Source organism: Balaenoptera musculus, chromosome 4 (assembly GCF_009873245.2).
Source record: "Balaenoptera musculus isolate JJ_BM4_2016_0621 chromosome 4, mBalMus1.pri.v3, whole genome shotgun sequence".
Lineage (NCBI taxonomy): Eukaryota > Metazoa > Chordata > Mammalia > Artiodactyla > Balaenopteridae > Balaenoptera > Balaenoptera musculus.
The window spans coordinates 45,768,471-45,791,109 of record NC_045788.1 but is presented as its reverse complement, the minus strand read 5'-3'; the positions used below and the strand labels follow the sequence as shown (position 1 = coordinate 45,791,109).

At 36.2% G+C, this 22,639-nt stretch overlaps 1 protein-coding gene across 1 annotated transcript in view; it reads left to right on the top strand.

The window, feature by feature from the left end:
• The first annotated feature begins 2,473 nt into the window (after positions 1-2,473).
• Positions 2,474-22,639, top strand: part of ZBBX (zinc finger B-box domain containing) — a 116,404-nt gene continuing 96,238 nt past the window's right edge. Inside the window, exons 1-5 of the mRNA XM_036850855.1 lie at positions 2,474-2,553; positions 9,011-9,127; positions 13,127-13,240; positions 15,669-15,759; positions 22,033-22,081. Of these exons, the coding sequence (XP_036706750.1) occupies positions 9,060-9,127; positions 13,127-13,240; positions 15,669-15,759; positions 22,033-22,081 (322 nt within the window). The 5' untranslated portion in view covers positions 2,474-2,553; positions 9,011-9,059. The remainder of the gene's footprint in view (positions 2,554-9,010; positions 9,128-13,126; positions 13,241-15,668; positions 15,760-22,032; positions 22,082-22,639) is intronic.

Sequence of the window (22,639 nt, the reverse complement as noted above, 5' to 3'; positions counted from 1 at the left end):
TCTAGAGGTGTAACTGTTTCTACATGTTTCATTTCATTTTGTCACTAATCATGGTTTTGAAAGACAAGCACTTCCTATTTTTCACTTTAATATGTAACTTGGCATGGGATTATTTTCTGGCTGTGCTTTGTTTTGCATAAGTATGCATAAACTCAGATATTTCCCTAAATATAAGTATGATCATGTCCATTTAAGGCTTCTGAAAAGTGCCAGAATAATTTATACAATATTTTTATGAGTTTAATTTTCTGTTGCGCCAGTCCATGCATTGTAAAAATTCTTTTCTGAAGTAAAAAAAGTGCGGTACAGAAGTGATCAGAGTTTTTATGCAGCATACTGCTATTGATTGAGTCAGAATTGAAGTTTGTTTACTGTTCCCGCTGTCTGGAATGTTCCTTGCTCTGACTGCCCCACGTCTTTCTCTACCCCTGTATTCAGAGACCTCTCTGACCATCTAACCTAAACTTGGGCTCAGTTATTTTCTATTTCTTGATCCTTATTCTTCAAAGCCCCTGACCTATAATTATATGTTCGTGTATTGTCTTTCTGCTGGCAGTAAAATATAAGATGGACAGCAGGAGGGGCTATGCTTTCTTCACTGCAGTATTTTCAGAACCTGGAACAGTGGACTCTCAATAAATATTTGTTGAATAAATGAATGAAGGGATGCATACTGGAAATACCATTCCTGATCATTCAAAGAGCACAGCTGTCTGAGAAACACAGTCTTGCACAAGAAACTTCTAGTAGTATTACACATCCACTTGAAAGTTGTCATTGTATTAGATTTAAAGGAAAGACTTGGTGAATTTATACCATGAACAGTAAGATAACCACCATAGCCTCAAAACCACCATATTTTCCAAATATTTAGCACCTACTCTTGGCCTGGTTTAGTGCCAAAGACTTAACATACATTATTTCATTTACTCTTCCGTGTTACACCATGTGTGAACTAAACGTAACCTTACCTCATTTAACCAATTAAACTGGGTCTTACAGCTTACCCAAGGTCACACAGTAGGTGAGTTGTGGCAGGACCAGGACTCAAACTCAGGTCTGCCTTCATTTCAAAGCCCAGTCATAAACACACGACTATCATTGTCTTTTCTTATCCATGCTGGTTATAATCTTATATAGCTGACTGCCAAGGGAAAATATTTGATGTGTTCTTAAATGAGTATTGGCAGGCACATTAATGTGGAAAGCAGTGGTGCAAGAGTTAGTGTCTTAACTATAATACTTGAGATTATTAGTCCAGTAACAAGATAGATTCAGTGTGGAGAAGCATAGAAATTTTTTTGACTGACTGCAGAACCAACCAGACATCCTACTTGCAGCATATAAAAAAACAGAGATTAAAAACTACAGCATATTTAAGAAGCCAAAAATAAGTTCACCACAGGTGACACTCTAAGTTGGAGAAGTGTGAGTTGATATTCTCTCTCTCCTCCCTCTCTTTATCTCTCTCTCAACTCTTAAACTCACATACCCCCATGGGTCATGTATTTGATACAAGGAAAAGAGAGTTCTAGGCTTGTCAAAGACTTAGATTCTAATCCTGACTTTGCCTATTGTGACCTTTGATGAGTGACTGAATAGTATGTACGTGGGAGTTCTGAACTACTTGGGTTAATTCTTCTTGCGTCTGCCATTTGCTAGCTTTGTAATTTTGGGTTGTTATTCAAACTTTCTGAAATATGGTAGGGGCTCAGTAAATGTTAGCCCAGTGTTACCCACTCCAGCACAAAGCTTCTGGCACCTGCCCTTTCCTTCTCTTCCGCTCCTCTCCCTCTTCCTACTTCTCTGCAGGGCTCCCTTGCTCCCTCTGCGGGCCGAGAGCCGCAGTACCAAGCCTTCTGGTTGCTATGGGTACCGAGGTAACGCGGTAACCAAGGAGACAAGGCGGAAGCTCCCGGCAGCTCGCTGCGGCGGGCGACGGTGACGCACACGTCTGGGGGCTCCAGGTGGGTCGGCTGGCTGCGGTGGCGGCGGGCCTCGCAGTCGGCGTAGCGGGCAGCGCGCCGGGTCTGGGTGGTGCGGGGAGCGGGCCGGAAGGCGGGAAAGGAGACGGGGCCCCAGGGGAGCTGGGGGCGCCGTCCTCGCGGGTGTTTGTTGAGCTCCTGCCTTGTGCCCGCCACAGTGCCAGGCGCTGCAGGAAGCGGCCTAGACTCCCGGAGTTGGGAGTCTTATTTTTTTGCCAAAGAAAAGACTTCCCAGCCCTTGATGCTGATGGAGACATGAACGAGGGTGAACCCTAAACAGTGAAACCTGGGCCTTCGTCACATCACTTGTACCCTTTCTGCAACCCAGCCTTTTCGAATCAAGTCTTTTTGAGTCTTATTTGAAAAATTTGGTGCCCTGACAAACCATTATCACACCTACTTTTGTAGCCTTCTTTCTGCCTGGGCGGCCACATGCATACACTTCATTCTAGAAGTCCACTCCTCCCTAAAGGTCACGGTGAGGGGTGCCAGATTCCTGAGAAATCTGAAGCTGTGGAAGTTTTTTCTTTTTCCTCCCATCAGCATTCGAGGAGCTTAGATATATTGTGTAAGTTCAGTTATGTATTTTTTATTTGTGGAGTTATCAAGACTCATTAAAAAAAAATCCTATAAAGTTGATGCCTACCCAGGATTAAAAACTATGTAAATTGTATGCTTGTGGAAGATGAGAAAACACACACAATGCACACACCTCTACTTCCCTCTAGCACCTTATCTTAGAGGCTACTAGAGGTCTGCCCTGACCTCCCATAATATTGCCAGTTGTATTACAAATTAATTATTTGAAAGAATCTCGGTCCTTTATTTCCTTCAAGACATTTAATACTTCCTACAATTATTTTATTTGCTTTTAATTTTTTTTCCTACTTCCTTCACGAGAGTGTAAGTTTAGTGAGGGTTAGTACTATACCTGTCTGGTTCACCTTGTTCCTCAGTGCTTAACCTGATACCTGGCACATGGAAAAAAGAAAAAAGATTTGTTGAAGTGGGAAAGAGGGTGTGTTTGTTTTAAATTTGTTTTTCATGGAGTTGATTATACAGAAAATTCAAAGCAGTAGAAAAATATTAAATACTAAAACCTAGCACATTATTATTGACAGTACACTATGTGTAGACACTCTACTAATTGCTAGGGACTCAAAGATCAATGGTAGGACTACCCTCAAATATCTGGGATACTTGGGGAAATAACATCTATATAAGCAAAGCAGCAAAAATAACACAAGACAGAATATAGTAGCAAGTGAGTGTAATACACATTATGTCCTTAAAGGAGAGAAGCTCGTTTCTGATGGAAGAAACCTTCATGGTAGAGGTGGCATTTGAACTGGGCACTGAATAGAATAAAACTCGGTGAGCTGAGAAGTGGAAAATAAAGCATAAGGCATAATGGATAATGGAGAATCTTAAGTACCAAGCTGAGTAGCTGGGTATTTTTTTTTTATAAATTTATTTATTTATTTTTTGGCTGTGCTGGGTCTTCGTTGCTGTGCGCGGGCTTCCTCCAGTTGCGGTGAGCGGGGGCTACTCTTCATTGTGGTGCGCGGGCTTCTCATTGTCGTGGCTTCTCTTGTTGCCGAGCATGGGCTCTAGGCGTGCAGGCTTCAGTAGTTGTGGCACGTGGGCTCAGTAGTTGTGGCTTGCAGGCTCTAGAGCGCAGGCTCAGTAGTTGTGGCACACGGGCTTAGTTGCTCCGTGGCATGTGGGATCTTCCTGGACCTGGGCTCGAACCTGTGTCCCTTGCATTGACAGGCAGATTCTTAACCACTGTGCCACCAGCGAAGTCCCTGGGTATTTTTTTTCCTGTGTTTAGGGGGAACTATTTAGAGGCAAAATACAGAGCAATCTGACACTCAAAAGGGTTTCAATGGTGTTTAAATAAATTGCTGTAAAATTTAGAAAATAGTTTTGGTAAAACAGTTCTTACTCTAAATTTCCTTTTTATGATAGGTTAAGAGTATGAAGGGGGGGAGAATATGAATGATATGAATTAGTTATTTTAAGTATGTAGAACAATTTAGATTTTAAATCCTAAGAGGAGCTAACAGGACTGAGAATAAAATTGTAATTTCTGGCTTTGTCACCAATCTTGGATGGGTGCCTTAATTTTCCCATGCCTAAAATACTCACAAGAGAGCACCTAGAATAACAGTAGATTGTATGAGAATGGATGGGAGAAATAAACTATAAATATATAAAAGGACTTAGGTTTCTAAAAGGTATGATTTATAAATTTAAAACTTGTATTTTTTATAATCATATAAAGTTTTTAGTTGATACAGAATAATAATTATATATTACTTTATTATTGTGCCTTTAAAACTTTGTTAAACTCTAGAAGAGTTTCTTTGAGTCTGACCCAGAGGCTCATTATGTAAAAATAGATGAAATCAGGGCAGCTGTGGGTAAAGCAGAGCCTTGATGCTCCCCTCATTTGCTTCTCAAGGTAGTTTCTAAGGCTGCCCACTTCTCTAACCCGGAACTCTCTGAAGCCCTTTATAGGCCACGAATCAGAGACCTTTTGTTCAGTATTCTGCAAATTAGGGAGGGGGAGATCCCTACCTTTTTATACTGGATAAACTGAAGCTCAGAGACCCTCTAACACAAAGGTCTTCTGAACTTAAACCCAGTATCTTTTAATATCACTTATCATTTTTATTTTATTTAAATAAATTTTTATTGAAATATAGTTCATTTACAATGTTGTGTTGGTTTCAGGTGTACAGCAAAGTAATTCAGTTATATATATATATATGTATATTCTTTTCCATTATAGGTTATTACAAGATATTGAGTATAGTTCCCTGTGCTATACAGTAGGTCCTTGTTGGTTATCTATTTTGTATATAGTAGTGTGTATATTTTAATCCCAAACTCCTAATTTATCCCTTCCCCCACCCTTTCCCCTTTGGTAACCGCAAGTTTGTTTTCAATGTCTGTGAGTCTATTTCTGTTTTGTAAATAAGTTCATCTGTGTCATTTTTTTAGATTCCACATATAAGCGATATCATATGATATTTGTCTTTCTCTGACTTACTTCACTTAGCATGATAATCTCTAGGTCGATCCATGTTGCTACAAATGGCCTTATTTCATTTTTTTTTCAGGGCTGAGTAATATTCCATTGTTATTCTTCATGGAACTACTTATCATTTTTAGTTGGAAATTATCTTAAAAGGATATCTTGCCCCTTGATATTTAAAGCCAAACTTTTTCTGTTGTTCTCAAGGGAACTGGCACATAGAAGGTAAAAAGTGAGTGACTTGGGTACAATTTAGTGCCCTGAAGCAGTGTTTAATTATCAAATATTTTGGTTGGTTGAAAGATTGAATGCAGCCTGGATGTTAATCTCTGATTTACTTTCAGGGTCTATGGTAGGAGAAAATGACATATATTTATTTAGTAGGGCACTCAAGCATAAGATGTTATGCTAAGGACCATGTGTTTACAGTTCTTTCCTTAGATTAAAAAAAAATATATATATATATATATACACACATATATATTTAAAATAAGGATCATATCAGGCAGAGAAACTGTTAAAATTCTTTTATTAATTTAACTATTTTTAATTAAATTCATTTTCATTTAACATTTCTTGCTTAGGCCTTTGATTTCTAAGTACTATGGTAAATACCCATCCCCAAAAGCTTGCTTATTAGACCCCTTGAAAGTGCTAAAGTAAAGAAAAATCCTTATTTATTGGCTTTTAAGTTCTCATCTCTAAGATGATCTGGGTTGTTAGAAGAATCAACTAACCTTAGATAAGTTTTCAGTTATATGAAAACAGTGGTTTCCCAAATATCCCATTCTGCCAATGGTGTGATGGTAAATTCTCTGAGCCTAGGGCAGCTCTTGAATACTTGGAGTTTCTAGATTTATAGAGCATAAATTCCTTGTTTCCATTCTGTTGTGGCAGGCCTTGATGCTTGGGTTGCTTTCCCAAAATGGGAACTTATGTAGAAGGATCATTCAAACCATCATGGGCAGTTCTGGGTCGTATTGTGTGTATGTGTCTGGGGAAGAACAAGCTTGGGGACAAAAATGATGCAGTCTGATAAATCAGGTAACTAGAAAAATTTCCAAATAACTACTGAACTTTTGGTATTCAATTATAGGAAAAAAATTATTGATCAAAGGACACATGGAATTATGAGGTTTGCATAACAGAGAGTATATCTATTTCCATGGTTCCATTAAGTGACTAAAGTTTTGTGCCTTGCTGTTCTTCCTGCTGACATTGTTATATCCTTGCTGTCCCAAGAACGGTGACTAATTCTCTGTTGGTTTCAGGAAAGGAAACAGGCAGAAGAGCGTGACTCACAATTATAATCTTCCTTTTTTTCTTCATGCAAGAAAATTGGCCTTTGTTTGTGGCTTGATAAAACATTTAATTGAGAAGAAGCCTTACTAATTGCATTCAGTGAAGTGAAATGCCCCCTGAATAAGACTATTTATTGGCTAAGTCACATTATCAGCAGAGCTATAAATCTGAATCATCTCATCCTAATGAAATTTACAGATTTTTCTTTCATTCATTTCAGTCCTTGTGTATCAGTTCAGCTTTATGCATAATGTACATACACATATAAAATTGTGTATCTCAATGCATAAATGAAGTTAAGGCAATTTAAGTTATTTTAATTAATCAGACATATTAACTTTGGGGATTCTTTTATTTTATTTTTTGATGATAATGGTAATGATAACATTATGGAACTTTTCACGAAAAACTTACCGACAGTAGATGAGTGTCCAGCAGTTGGATTTCCTGATTTAGATCAAAAAGAGATACATAGACTCTCTGTTACTCTATGTCCTAGAAGTTTTTAAAAGATGCCTTTTGTAGTCTCTGATAGAAATGAGACAAAGGTTTTACCTACAAAGAAGGGGTAGAAGCAAACCAAATTTTGTTTTTCATTCCTGTGGTATCTTTGGTTTTCTTTGACTCTGATTTTAGCTTTGAGAGACAGGACTTAGTGGTTGAGAAATGCGTCTGAGTTAGACGTCTCTCCTAAGTACTTTCTTCTTTCAGAATGTCTCACGGTATTGTCTTTATTTGTGTGGTTTCCCCTTGATTGTGAGTCCTCTGAGGGAAGACACCATGTCTTATTTACCATTGTGACTTCAGTACCCACAATAGGGCTCACAAAGGAGCAGCTAAATAACTGTTGATTGAAGGCACAAATATACTTTGTCCTATGATGCAGCCATTACATTACTTACAGTATAAAATTATTTTGTATAATTGCATTTTGGAATTCTCTTAGAATAAATAAATTCCCTTAGAATTTCCTCTAAGGAATTAAAAATCTACCCTTTCAGGCTAAATCTGATTTCTGGAGGTAGAGTAATTTGAAACTAGATTTGAGTGAACAAAGTAGGTTGCTCCTGCTGGCCACCATCATTTTTAGTTTTGAATGAGGTATAGCAAAGTAGATTTGTGTGTTTGTTGGATATATGATGGACTCTGCAGACAGTCTCAAAAGAGGCATTCCAAAAATGTTTTGATCAGTGGTTGCATCATTGGAATTGTAAAATAATCTCCCAGAGATGCGATTCATTCGATTGTGTTGACCTTAATGTCACAGTAGACTTACACTTGATTACTCCTGTTCTGATGTCTTCTCTGCTTAAGTCTTTGAGCATACCTCCTAGGCTTATTTCCTGTTCTTCCTTCTAAAAGTTTCAGTGATTCTCATTAGCTACAGAACACATTCCAAATGCTTTAACTTGGGATTTAACGTCGCCCATTATTGGGCCTCAGCCTACATTTCCAAGTTTACACCTACTTTTCCCCCTCCATTCAAGAGCTGTTTTCTTCTAGCAGTGAGGAAAGTTCATCCCATCCATATCTTTATATATTAGCCCCCCTTCACCTTAAAGCCCCACTTTAAATGCTAGCCAGCTTGAATTCTCTTCTTTTGCTCCCCTCTTATATCTGTAAGTTTTATAGCCTTTGTGATTCCTACCTTGTTTTATGGCTTTTATATATAGGTCTTATATGCCCTATTTGACTCTACACTATTTGAGCCCAGAGAACAGATCTCCTTGGGCCTTGACTCCTTCATGTCTCTCAGTACAGTGCTGTGCATATAGCAGAGCCTTAATAAATATTTATAGGGGTTATGAGCACATGGGAGCACATATATAAAATGACGGTATCAAATGGTTTGGGCATTTATGACTATGGACTCTATTATATTGCCTCATATTTAAGAGTGTTTGGAATTTGGAAATTTTTATTCATATAAAAATCTAATAGTTGTGCATGTGATTCAGCAGTTCAGCATTACAGAGTAAATTATTGTAGAACCGTGAGTAATTGGGATACTCAGGAAATAGGGTGTTCTGAATAATTTAATTTTCTGGCTAACTTGGAGTTAGGCAAAAAGTCTTTTTTGTTTCATTTCTTGTTGAAAAATTCTTTCTAAATATGCTATGTTTTGATCTTAGGCAAAGAGCATCATTAAATTTTTCTTTGATAAATGAGGATACTAGAATGCCTTTGGGTAATTATTGCGTACCTTAATGCTCATTTAACATTACCGTATATGTAAAAAAAAAGGTTTTCGAGTTTGGATTGTGTTTCTAAGGTTCTTTTCACTACCTACCTAGCTTTGGGTATTATTTTTGGCCGGGAACAATTACCTGATATCTATTGTTATAATCTTAATTATAGAAACAGACAGAATATGTGCTCTATTTGTCTTAAGGAATTCATTCTTCACTTTCAGTTTCCACAGTCTTTTGCTATATAATTATTGGTAAAATTTTAGTTCCATCAGATATGTTATAGTTATAACTATATTAGCATATAAATATTTGTATAACATAATATACTTATCATTTATAATAATTTCTTGTTGTTTAACCATTGATTTGATCTTTTCTCTCATAATGTTTTCTTGTTTAAAAATTTTCCTGAGTTATATGTATTTTCAAATTTGTAACGTTAACCACTTTATGTTGACATAATTCTTTTGCCTTTGTTACTTTTTCAGAAGTTTTCGCAAATCATAATAATTTTTAGACAATACTAAGACAGTAATCATGAACACCAAAGATTTTGTGGTTCTTCCATGGGGAAAACCTGGAAATTCTGTAAAGCTAAAATATAAGTAAGTGCATATGTGTTTATTACTTAAATAGAATAGTTGCTAAAGTTTCTGTATTTTATAATCTAAAGTATTCTTTTCATATGAGGCTGTTTAGAGTTGAAATAAAATTTTGTGAATTCTCATCTCCATTTTCTTCACATTGCTCTAAGAGAGTAAGTTTGAAATATTATAAATCTATAATGGTTTAAAAATGAGGACTAAAAATACGCCACAAGAATCTATGTGAATTGGGTTCATCAACTATTGAAGCAATACAACAGAAAGTTACAAATATTTTTGTAACACTTATACAAAATTAGAAAAGAATCACCCTGAAGAAACTGAAAGAAATTGAAATTTAGGGAGACTGTTAAAGTGAGAGACCTTTAAACAGGGAATAGAAATCACTAACTACCCTTGCACTATGCATCGTTAAAGGACTTTATGTTGAAATCACCTTTCCCAGGACGGGTACCTTCTGTCCTAGATTGCCTTGGAGATGCATTCGGCCTGAGTCAAGCAATTCTGGGTATCCTAGAAATTTCAGGACATGGTAGGTGTACCAGAAGGTTCAATATACCATTTCCCTTTGAGATCATCTAGAGTCACTGGGAATTCCCAAGACCTTCCTCTCAAATATGATTCAGGGCCAGCCATCATGGGTTGGGGGCAGACTGTCAGTGTTTAATTTTAGTTTCTGAGTTCCCTGATCCAGATAAATAGTCCTGTGGTTACTCAGTGTCTTCAGAGCTTTCCTAATTCTCCCTTTACTTTTGAGATACTGTGTGGAAAAGAATTTTGTCAACTAGAAAAAGTTATATGGCATTATCATTATTAGGTTTACTAGTTTTTGGTAGGGAGGGGAGCTATCCAATTGCTAGTATTACCAATTTTACTTTTTTAATGCAAAAAGAGAAGGGGCAATGCATTTTGGTGATATGTTTTAAGTCTGTGTGTATATACCTATAAACATTCATCCAACAAACATTTGTTAAGTACACATAGTGTATACACTGTGCTAAGGAACAATGGATACAAAAGAAGAAAGTCACAATCTTTGCCCTCAGGTAGCTTGTGGAGGATGGGAATAAGTAAAATTACATTTACAAAGTAGTGTGAAACATGGTGTGATATTAAAACACAGGTAGCTATAAGAACATGGCCCAAACTGCTAGGCCAGGGGTGAGGAGGTCTCCAAGCTTTGCCTGAAAGATGCAGTTAGTTGGGTAGTTACTGGGTGAAACTTGTTCAAAGGCACACAGACACATAGTCTGGGGACTTTCAGACATATCCAGTTCGCTAAGATTAATAGAACAAAATTGGTTAGAACGGCAATTCATGTAGCTAATAAATTAACTTGTATGCCACACTAAGGAGTTTGGGATTTATCTTGGAGATGAGGGGGAATCACTGTTCCCTGGCCTGCATATCTCCCTGGTCCACCCATGAACCACAACCCATAGAAACTAGGGCGGGAACACCCATTCTATGGTAATTGCTCTGGAGTTTCTTTTCTTGCCCTTTCCTTGTTCCACGTCTTTCTTATTTGACATTGTCTCAACAATTGTCTTAATGTTGTCTTACGTTTTGGTGTTCTTCAATTCCTCTCTACTCTTTTCCAGCCTCCACACCATTTCTGTGGGCTGTTTCTGCCTCTTGGATTTGTTGTGTTGACACGGTCCCTGTGGGATCAACTTTAGTTGCCCTTCTGGCTCTGCGTCTAAGGCTGTCTCCAGGAAGAATCTTTTGTCTTGTTCCAGACCCACGGAATTGCACCATCAACTTGACCACTTGGTCAGTAGGCCAGTTGCTTTTTTTCAGTTGCACCCCCTTCCTCTACCGTAGTGGGGACTTTGAAAACATCAAAAGTTTTGTAAGCAAACAAGTGACACAATCACATGTGTGCTTTTGAGCTCTTCCTCTGGAGGCCATGTGGAAAGTGTTGTGGGCCACTGAGTCTTCGGGCCACTAATCCTGAACTGTGTCCCCAGCCCACCCCAGAGTGAATTAGTTCAGGAAGTGGCATCACTGGCTTCCTGGTTGCTCCTGGGATTATCTCAGGTTCCTTCCTTGTCCCTTCCTTGGTCAGTCACCTACTTCTGGTCAGTCTCCAAGTCCAGTTAATTCTATTTTCTTATATTTCTCAAATGTTCCCATTTTTCTTTCCACTGTCTCTGTCCTGTCAGACCAGCACAGTCTCTCTGTTATTAGGATTACTGAGATAGTCTCCTAACTGGCTGCCTTGCTCTCAGCCTTACACCCTCTGATTAATATTCCATGATACAGCCAGAGTGATCTTTCTAAAGTGCAAGTATTATCAAGTCTCAATTCTCTTAAAACCTTTTAAAAATTCTTGTTGCTCATAGAATACAAATCCCAATTCCTCATCATGGCCTACACAGCTCTTCATAATCTGGCCACTGTCCACCTCAGCAGTTCCATTTCTTGCCACTCTCCCCGTCCTGCACTCAATGCCGGGGCACATGGAACTTCTAGTTCCTGGACCCACACATCACTCTTTTCTACTGGTACCCACACTTTTCTTTCTTCCTGGAACACTGCTCTCACCACCTCCCTTTGACTGGCTAAGTCCTTTCATCCCTTGGGACTCAGCTTAGTCTTCACTTCCACCAGGAACTGTTCCTACGGCCCCAGGGGCTGGGTATGTGCCCTTTCTGTGTGCTCAGGTATCTCCCTGTACTTCTCCAATGAAAACACCATTATACTATACTTCAGTTACCTTCACGCTTTTCTACGTTCCTTTCTATAATGGAAGCTCCATTGGGTCTCACATTCTATTACTTACGACAGTGCTTGTTTGTAGTAGGGGCTGAATTACTCCTTGTGGAACAGATATAATGAAAATAATGCCTGTCTCTCTCAATATCTTCACCAGCTTCTCTGAACGCTCTAGACAGTTTTCGCCTCCTCTCACTTTCCATATATCTTCCTGGACTGTCCACTTGGGGACATATCTTTGGCCCGCTTGGTTTTTGGTGGATTGCTCACCACCTCTCAATTATTTCTCTCTCTTATCTTCATTATTCTTATTTTGGTTCCTTGCCATGGCACACATACCCAAGTAGCCCACACTACTTGATTATAATAAGACACTAATGAAATAACGAAGGAAGAGATTTAAACTCATGATAGAGAATGAAAGCTAGAGAACTAGGTTGGTTTACTTCTATGAAAGAGAGACTCAGTGACTAATGCTGACAAGGGACCAGAATTGTAGAATGAAGAAAATAGCTTGCGTCAAAAGCTTGATGAACTTCAGATATTATTACGAAAGCTCTTGTACAGGAATCTGTAAGGGGGCTCTGCTCTGTCCTCAGAAAGTTTTCTTCTTGTTGCTTTCCTTCAATGGAAACAATAGGTGGTGCTTGGCTCAGTTCCCATTTATCCCTTTGATGGCTCCTGTTCCAAAACCCTTGATAGGTGTTTTCTTCCTAATAGGCTCCAAGCAGGCCCTTCTCTCTCTTTCTCTCTCTCTTTCTCTTTTTGTATTATACATACATGGCATAAAGGTAGATATTTATCGAAGTTTTCCAAAGTGATTAATTTAGCAAAAATGTGTATTCTGCCCATACAGAATAGTTATTTTAAACACTATGATTCAAAGTATGAATACTTGAATCCTTTAAAGACAGTATGAAAATTAGAAAATTATTTTTATTTTCTATTTGTGTGTCATGGATATTTGTACATATATAAAGACATAGCTCATGTATAACGTGAATTATGATTTGAGACCTCTAACAATGTAATAAAACAAAAGTTTAAGATTTGAAACGATACCTTGCTTCAGGAGAATATTAATTAAAAGCAAATGCTAACTTTAGAAACCATATTTCAAAGACTACAAAGGAAGTATTTAAAATAGTTTTTCACATATTTATTATTCATAATTTTAATTAAGGGCAAACCATGATATAAACTTATTTTGCCTTTTTTTTTCTTTTTGGGGGGTTTGTTTGTTTACCCCAAATGAACATGTTGCATTTAAATCTTATTCAGAAATGCTCAAGAACTGAGAATGGAGAAAGTACAGTTAGAGTTGGAGAACCAAGAGATGGAAAAGAAACTACAAGAATTCCAAGCAACAAGGGGCAAAGAAAAGGATGAAAAAGGGTGGGTGACATTTTTAGAGGATTTTAGAGGAATAAAATGAATTTTATTATAAACTGAAGTCCTTATGTCAAGAACTATTTTATATATTATTGTCATTCCAATGACTATCTGTCCTGAATGAATCATTTCTGGCTTTTCCTGATGAACAAGCAATATTAAATTTCCCCTCCTTTTTCTATTTGTGTCCCTTTCCTCTGAACCTTATTTGGTCTTACATGTTCTTATTTCTTTTCTTACATTCCTCTTCTGAACCAGTTATAGTCTGGAATGTTGAGGACAGCAATGCAGAACTTGCCCTTTGCTCCCATAAAATTGCCATCAATAGCAGATTGCCAGTTTATGTGTAGGGCATTTTTATTTATTAAAAGACTTTTGGGGGGCAGGGGTTAACATGCACATAGAGAAGAATCATTCAGACCCTCACGTATGTTTGAAATATTTTTAGCAAATGTGCTTTAGCTGCAATTTTATTAATGAGACTTGTCTAATATTATGCTTGCATATCTGTACTAATTTTACCGAGCATTTTGCTTTGTTGTAAAAATAATACATAAATATAATTAAAATCAAGTATAACTGATAGTTATATAATGAAAATTATCTCTTCTTCACTTTAGGCTAACTCCCAGCCCATTTTGTAGTACCACTTTTAACAATTAAAATGGTTCTTCCCACAAATGTCTTTGTACAAGCCTATGTATATATGTGTTTGAATGTGTGTGTGTGTGTGTGTGTGTGTCTGTGTGTAGGTTTGTATCTGACATGTCTTTTACATTTTTAAAATGAGTTCATCTATAAAAGTCTGTGGATGGATTCACATGCTACTTTTCTACTTGATATATCTTAGTGCTCTTGCCACGTCAGTGCACAGCGATCTCATTCTTTTAGTGGCTGCATAGTATTTCTTTGTGTGGCTATAATAGCATTTATTTTTCGGATCTTTATTAAGTTTTCAGTATTTTGTGATTATATATGCTGCCATGAATATGCTTCTACATATATTTTTGCTTACATATATAAGAGTACCTATGGGATAAATTCCCACCCATGTAATTTTAGGTCAAAGTATATGGCAGTTTACATTTTGGTAGACATTGGAGAATTTCTTTCAAATAGGCTTCAAAAGTGTATAACTTTCTCCTACAGAGAATGAGTGGGCGTATTTCATATGCTTTTGGTGGTACTAAATATTACCAGACTCTTTGTGTATTAAATTTGCTTTTGTTTAGTATTCAAAATGATGATTATCAAATATCTATGAAGTACCTTCTGAACCATTAAAGAAAATTCAAAGGTTTATTATAGTTTTAGTAGTGTTTATCTTTAGAGATTAACTCTTTGAAAAAGTATTCATGAGCTATACACACAACCTTTCTAATAACCAGAGTATTGGTTTAATCAAAGTCATCTCAATGTAGTACATCCCAGGTGACAAAGTTTATTCTGTATCTTGCTGCTCTTATCCTAATGATCCAATGGCCAGTTCTCTTTTTTTACTGTGGTTTTTTTGGTTTTTCCTTTTTTTCTTATTTTTTTAAACCTTCACTAATTTGGATTTAGTTTGGGCTTCTCAGTGGATCATGAATATATCTGTGAATCAGAGTTCCTGAAATCAGCCCCCAAGAGTAAGTTTTCATTAGTTGAGGAACCTTTTCTAGATGTTTTCAAAAATGTTCTAAAGCTTGACTAGGTTTTCAGAATAGTTAAATGCTTTTCTAAGGTCACACAGATAGTAAATGTCACAGCCAGAATGAGAACCTGCCAGTTACTGGTCAGGAAGATGGAAAGTCTGGTTTTCCAATCTTGGTTTTATGATTTATTATTTCTGTGGCTTTGGGCAAGTTTTTCTCTCATTATTGTTTAAAATGGGAATTGGCCTCCCTGCTCTGCTGACTTCAAAAGATTTTGTGAGGCTCAAATAAAAGTGCTTTGAAAACTGTAAAACAGTTTGCCTTCTTTGCAAGCTCTGTTACCTTTTGCTGTGGGAGCTAATTTGAAGTCTTAATAAGGAATTCATCACATAGTAGATCTGCTGAATTTTGGGGGGTCTTGTTTTGCTTCCTTTTTCTCTTTACATTTGTGAACGCTTAGCTTTTAAAACTGCATGACAATCTGTAAAATTTCTTATAAATCAGTAAAGCTATCTTTAGTCATTGTAAATGTCTAAAAAAATGAAATTCTTCATCTGTGTTTGGACATTTCACTTTTATTCATTTCTTCTCAAAAGTTCCAAATATAATAGAGCTATATTTTAGAATTACTGAGGATATTGTGGCATTACTGATATTTCATTTTTATTTTGTGGTGGTCTGTTAAATGTTAACAACTGAATTTCCATTTTCTGAAACAGGGGAAATATATTTGTTTTCATTAAAAGGAGAAATATATTTAGTAATTACATTTTGTCTTCTGTTCATATATATTGAAGGTCAAGTGGATGTCACTGGAAATCTGGACAAGTGGGCAGATTGGGTAATCAATCATGCATGATGTCACAAAATAAAGGAAATGTTATTAAGGTAAGAAAATACCATTTGATTCTTAGGCAGTTTGCTGAGAAGATATAAATTATTTTTTCAGATCTTGCATTCCCTTCCATACTTAAGAACCTCCTATTCTTGTTTTAACAACTTTGCATGTTATTGGATTTCGATTATATTTTATGGGCTAATATGCAACTTTCACTATTCGGATATGTTTTTGTTTTTCATCTGAAAGTTGATTTTTAAAAATTCATCTTCAGGTGAATTTTCTAAACTGAATTTTTCCATTCAGTTCAGTTCTGGTTTTAAGTACGTGAAATAGAACTATGTAGTTCTATATTAAGGTGAAAGCAAAATTATTTGATATAACAAAGGACAGACTTTTTTCTGCCTTTTTATTATATCACATTTATTTAATGTATTTATGTTCTGCTTGAATAATAATTATTCATAAGCTGTTGATTCCATATGTGAAGATACCCAAGGGAAAATGCTTTAAAATTTCCCAGCTATAGAATTGCTTTATCTTTACTGTGTATTGTAAAATATAACATTACATAATATTTAAGGTTAAAGGCAAATGAGTGTCCTTATGTAAAGAAAACTGTTTTGCTTCTGGATTCTTTAGTACAAAATCTGTGACTTTGTAAGTTTTAACTTATATAGCTTTTTCTTTTTTATATACCTATCATTAAACTTTCATTGGGTCAGTTGGCATCTACAGACATCTTGGCACTTCTAACCTTTTTGGCTTAGAAAAGGCATTTTATTCTTTAGTGTCATTCTCTTACTGAGACATGTTTCTTTAATTTTTGTATTAAAAGTTTTATAATCCACTTTGCATTTTTCATTATCTTTCTGAGACAGTGTTCCATACTTTAGATGTTGTTATAAATATAATATATTAAAAGTGCTGACTCTTTGTGATTATTGATTTATTTATTCAGTAGCATTTATTAAGTGCCTTCTTTGTCTTATAGTGAATTATCCTTGTTCTCAAGGATATCCTTACCTAATGTAAAAGATGATGCACATATGAAAATATTTATAAGAAAAATCACTATGTAATTTTTGCCATGTAGTGTATGAATCATTTGTGTTTGGGAAATAATAGTTTAGCTCTACAAATATTTGAGAGTGTACTCTCCCATAAACCTCATAATTGAGGATGAAAGCATGGGGGGTTGGGGAGTTACAGAAGGTGGGAGTAGAAATAAGATTGGGCAGGGGGGTAGGAGGCCTGAATACCAGACTCAGGAGTGTTGACTTTTTCACTGGGTGAATAGAATTCCCTGACAACTTTGAAGCAGGAGAGTAGCAAGTTTAAGATAATGATGTATGATGGTTGATCTTGTTAATATCCAGTGTATTTGAAGTTTATGTAAGTAGAGTATAGAGCAAATGATATTCAAACTCTTTCGATCATGTACCACAGCAATAAAAATAGATTTTGAGAATGGACTTTCTATCTATGAACTTTTAATTTACTTATAAATATAATTTATTTATATACATACTAATTTACTAATATGTCATGTTTATTGTAAAACAAAATATGGAAATTAATCAAAGATGATATAAACATGAATAGATGCTTCTTTTCTTCTCTTTGATCTTTTCCTGAGCTCCCTCAGGCATGCATACATGCTACTTTGGAGACCACTGATACAGAAGCATAGAGACTATTTATAAGTCTATTAAAAGGTCAGATGAGAAGAGTCTGAATGAGAACGTAGCAGAAGAAATATAAAGGAAACATGGACCCAAAACACAGTGAGAAAGGAAAAGAAGAAGTCAAATATATAACTGATATTCCAGGATGAATTGCCTAGGAGATAGAATAAATAAAGGAGCTGGAAAAAAAAATTCTGGTGTTTAGATTTAGAGCTAGATAGTTGGCTTCCTCCTTCTCTCCCTCCCTTCTACCCTCCCTCTCTTACTTTCTTTTCCCAGCTTTATTGTATAATTGGCAAGTAAAATTGTAAGTTATTTAAAGTGTACAACACGATGATTTGATATACATATACATTGTGAGTAAATTCCCTCTATCGAGTTAATTAACACATCCATATTTACCTTTTTTTTTAAAATAAAAACATTGAAGTTCTACTCTCTTAGCAAATTTCAAAGATGTTAGAGTTTTGTTTGCATTCTCATGTGTTAGTTGAAGCTGAGAGAGTAAATGTGCTCCCTAAGAATTTATAAAAAGGATAAGAAAGGTGTAAAGGATAAAGGGCAGGTATGAAGGATAAAGCCCAGAGAATATGGAGGCAAAGAGAACTTGAATATTTATTCACTGTCTGCTTTATACCAGTCAACAGTGCTTTTCCTGTTTTATCTCATTAAGTGCTTGTATCACTCTTAAGAGGCAGTTGTTATTTTTTCCAGTTCCACAGATGAAGTAATTTAACATCAAAAAAGTTAAGTAACTTGCTCACGTCAAGGGTCAGGGCCAAGATTTGGAATGCAGGCTTTCAGGCTAGTTCTGAGATAATTTGCCAGCTCTCCAGTAAAGGGAGCCTGAGAAGAGAAATAATGGGAGAAATAGAGTCAAAGTAATGTAATTTCATAGGAGATGAAAGTAAAGGAGGACATTTTTAGAAAAAAAATGGAGAAGTCAACCTTGATTGACGTATTTGTAATGAAAAAGTTAGGTTTAGTTTTAGACCAGTGTTTCTCAACAGGGGGCAGTTTTGTCCCCCAGGAGGCATTTGGCAATGTCTGGACACATTTTTAGTTATCACCACTGAGAGGGATTTTTTTGGCTAATGGTGTGTAGTGGCTACAAGCCAGGGGTGCTGCTGAACATTCTACAATGCACTGGGCAGACCCCACAGCAAAGAATTATTTGGCCTAAAATGTCAGTGGTACCAAGAACAAGAAACCCTTTGCTAGACTATATAGATTAAAATCCTGACTCATCTCATTAGCTTTGTGATTTTAGACAAATGATGTAACCTTTCTTGGGCTACTGTTACCATATTTGTAAACATGCATAACAGTACTGGCTGACTACTTCACAGAGATTTGAGCAAGGTGTGAGATAATATGTGTGAAACCAATTGTAATATTAACTGAAAATCACATTAAAATGTTTATTTACGGAGAATGAGAATTTTTAAAAACAATAAATTTGATGGTTGGATTGTTATCAGATGTAAAAATATATTTCAAGTGGTTGAAAAAGAAAGGCAGGTGGCAATGAGTAAAGGCTAAAGTTTCAGTAAACGTGAGAACAGAGGATGATCTCTCAAGGCTTTAATAGGATCAAGGAGACTTTATATATATAATACAAAAATATATAAACAAATACTATATATATAAATACTGTGTGTGTATATATATATATATATATATATATATATATATATATATATATATATATATATATATATTTAGAATCAGGGGGAAGGTGTGAGCCAATCTGTAGCTGAGGGATAGATTCACTAGTGGAAGAAAGATTGAAGATTCAAATGAGAGAGGTGCCAGTTGCTGAGGGCTTTGAAGAGGTAGCTCCTTGAGGAGGGCCTGACCAAGGGAAGGAGGGCACATTTTCTCTGAGAAGAAAAATGGAAGAGAAAACAGGTGGCAGTAAAGGTACATTTTTAGAGGTTGCTTTTGACAGGCGGTGAGGCAGAAAGCTGTGGAAAAATATTAATAGGAAGACCTTGGCATTCTTAGTAAATTTGAAGGCAAGATCATCTGTTCAGATTAAGGAAAGGAAATGGGGTGAATCTGAGTTTTTTGGAATGGAGAAGATTTGGAGTAGCCAAATCATGTGAGAATCATGTTTGAGGATTCGTAGCAAATGAATGAATGGATTGCTGACGAGCCAGGAGAGCCCACGGGGCTTATTCAGCATGGATTTGTAGGGGACCCAGTTGCTATTATTTCATCACAATGGTTGGTAGATAATGGGAGGTCTAAGAGGAAGGAGGTAAGGAGATTGCGGTTTGCACTGAGAAACTCTGAGTTTGGGATTTTGAAGGTATGGCCATTCAGATTGCTGCTTAGGCCCAAGGTTTGGTCATAATGGTCAGGTGGCTGAGGAGGCACTTAGACGTTCATAGTAGTCAGCATGTCGGAGGGTTTTCAGCATCAGGATGTCAGGTGAACATGGACAGTAAAGTCTCCACGATCATCACCCAGAAATGTGCTGGAGAGAAATACTGAACAGACTGCTGAGGTTCAGGTGGAAGAGGATCCTGGGTATTGATAAAGGCAATAAGTGGATGGTGGGGACCTTCAGTAGAGGCAGCTTCGCCTAATGGTGAGAGCGGAACAGTATTCTGGAAGCAGCACTGAGGGGCAAACAGGGAGAACATTTTCCTTCTCTCCTGGTGAGTGAAAGGGAGTAGAAGTGGAGCTATTTCCTCTGAGAGTTCTGTGGAGAAGGTTGTGTGTGAGGAAAGGTGGGTCCAGTTACTGTGAACTTTTGGAAGAGATATTTTAAGGAAATTTTTAAGGCATAAGATAGTTAAAGGACTCTTTAATAAAGGGCTTCATGGAAGGGCAGAGCAGCCTGGACGGAAGGACAAGTAGTGGAGAATGGTAAAGGTTGAGTAGCTAATTGGATTAAGAATGAGGATATTTGAAAAGGTGGCTTGTGGAAGGAGTGTGGGCCCAGCACGGTGGATTAGGACGTTAGTGGCAGGATGGAGGCATTTGTGAATGCCAGGGAGGCCGATGAATACAACATAGTCTGACACCAAGGGCCCAGATGATATGTCTGTGTGGTAGAGACACTAAGCTGCCCTGACTCCTGATAGGACCCCTTCAGCATCTCCTGGTGGAGTCATAAGTGGGTTAATAAGGTATAGGCTTCAGTATATTGAATTCCTGGTGTTTTATATATACACACATATGCATATCCATATATATGTATCTTTATGGTGTTTGCCTGTGTGTGTGTGTATCCGTGGGCCAGCGCTACTCCACCCTCATCTCTTTCCCCAACAGATAAAAATCAGACTTAGGAGGAAATTCTATTTGCCTAAAAATAGTAAGCTAGCAGTTTGTTCATTGAAATATTTGTATGCGGTTTGATTCATTTGAAGTAAATATGGCTATATTCATAGAGCAGAAAAATATTATTCACAGTAACAAGAACAAAGTATAACATGTCCCTAATAATGAATTCGTTTTGCTTTGGTATATCCATTCTGCCCAGATAGCCTATAAACGCATAGATCATGTTGCAATTCAGATGTATCATTAAGGTAATAGTATTGGATAATTTGGTTATAAAAAATAAGATTAAATTATCTGTAACTTGTACAACACTGCCAGTTTAAAAATAAAAGTGTGGTTCACATAAAAATTGATTATTTCAATTATATTTTCTTGTCTGCTGTGTTTGGTACATAGCATCTGAGCAGCTCCTTAAAGAATGGGAACAAACAAATGCCCTTTTGAAGCAAAACCACGAGATTCACTGAAAATAATTAGGCCTAAATTTTCAAAGATGACTGCAGTTGGTACAGCCATAGACATAGAGGCAACCATTGTTCTCATATTCTCATGTACAAATTGGGCAATTGAGCATGCAAATTGAAAATTGAAAATGAGGCATGAATTGACAGTGTGTGTGTAAGTGTGCGCCATGCTCCGTGAATGTCTGTGTACTTCAGATGTTGGTTTTAATAAGACTAAGGCAAGTATGTGCAATTGGGGAGTCTGTTTCGTTTCTTAAACTCTTAAGATCCAAGGATTTTAAGTGATTATTTATTTGAAATACCTATCCATAATTGTTACTTACTCAATTCTTTTGGCTACAACTTGGGAAAGTCAGGGATCACAAATAATATATTTGAAGGTTATGCCTATGACGCTTAAACATGTGGTCCTCTAATTTGGGCAATTAAGATAATAATATTAGCTTCTACAGTTATGTGAGCAGAATAGCTTAGTCAGAATTCAGCTTAGATTCAGTCTACACAAATATTAGGCTTTGTGTGTTTCAGAAAGATCAGAGATAGAAAAGGCTTACTGAGCCTTTACAATATTTGAATGCTAGTGCTTTCCTAAAATCATTTCATGGTGATATGTAATTTTTGTTTAAAGATAATTTGTGACATGTTTTTTAAAAACTGGTTTATATATATTTCCAAAATATATTTTTCTTTATGAATTTTCTCTTGATTTAATTAAAATTCCTATATATGCATTAAAGATCTCCTATTATATTATTCTTTCAAAATGTTTGTTTTGTTCAAGATGCACCAAAATGTATGGCTTTATAATATTTTTATTAGTAACTTAATTTGAGTTTGTATACCCTGACATGCAATATCTGTTTTATTAATACAGCTTTCTGCTGGAAAAGTGAAATTAAAATTACTGAAGGAGCAGCTTCAAGGTAAACAGTTTACCATTATATTATTAGATGCTGAAGGTATAATTTCTTTTTTTTCACATTTGAATTACATAGAAAATTTAAGTGCTAGAACTGTTCATGCAGCATAAAGATTCTAAACCCAAAAATGGTGACTCTTTTTCTTTGATACTCAAAATATATTTTATCTGTATTTTGGGGAGGGGTGCTTATTTTATGTCACAAATCAACTTAGGATATGATCATAATAATAGTATTTTTGAAAAGTGAGAACTTTCATAGCATTGTTCCTTAAACTCTAGGAAGAAAATTTTAGCAGTATAAAATTATAGATTGAAATTTTACTCTGGGAAATTAAAAGAATATTGAAAACTGCTTTATATTTTAATACAGTATTTGAAAATAGCAAAAACCAAAAATAAAATTTGAATTTACAGTAATTCTAAAAGAAATAAGATTTTTAAAATAGAGGATAAACATTTAATTTGGATAGTTAAGATAATTTGATAGAACAAATTATAAAAATATATATAACATTTATTATAGAAGTTGTTCTGTGTGGGCTTTAGTTTGATCCAGAGA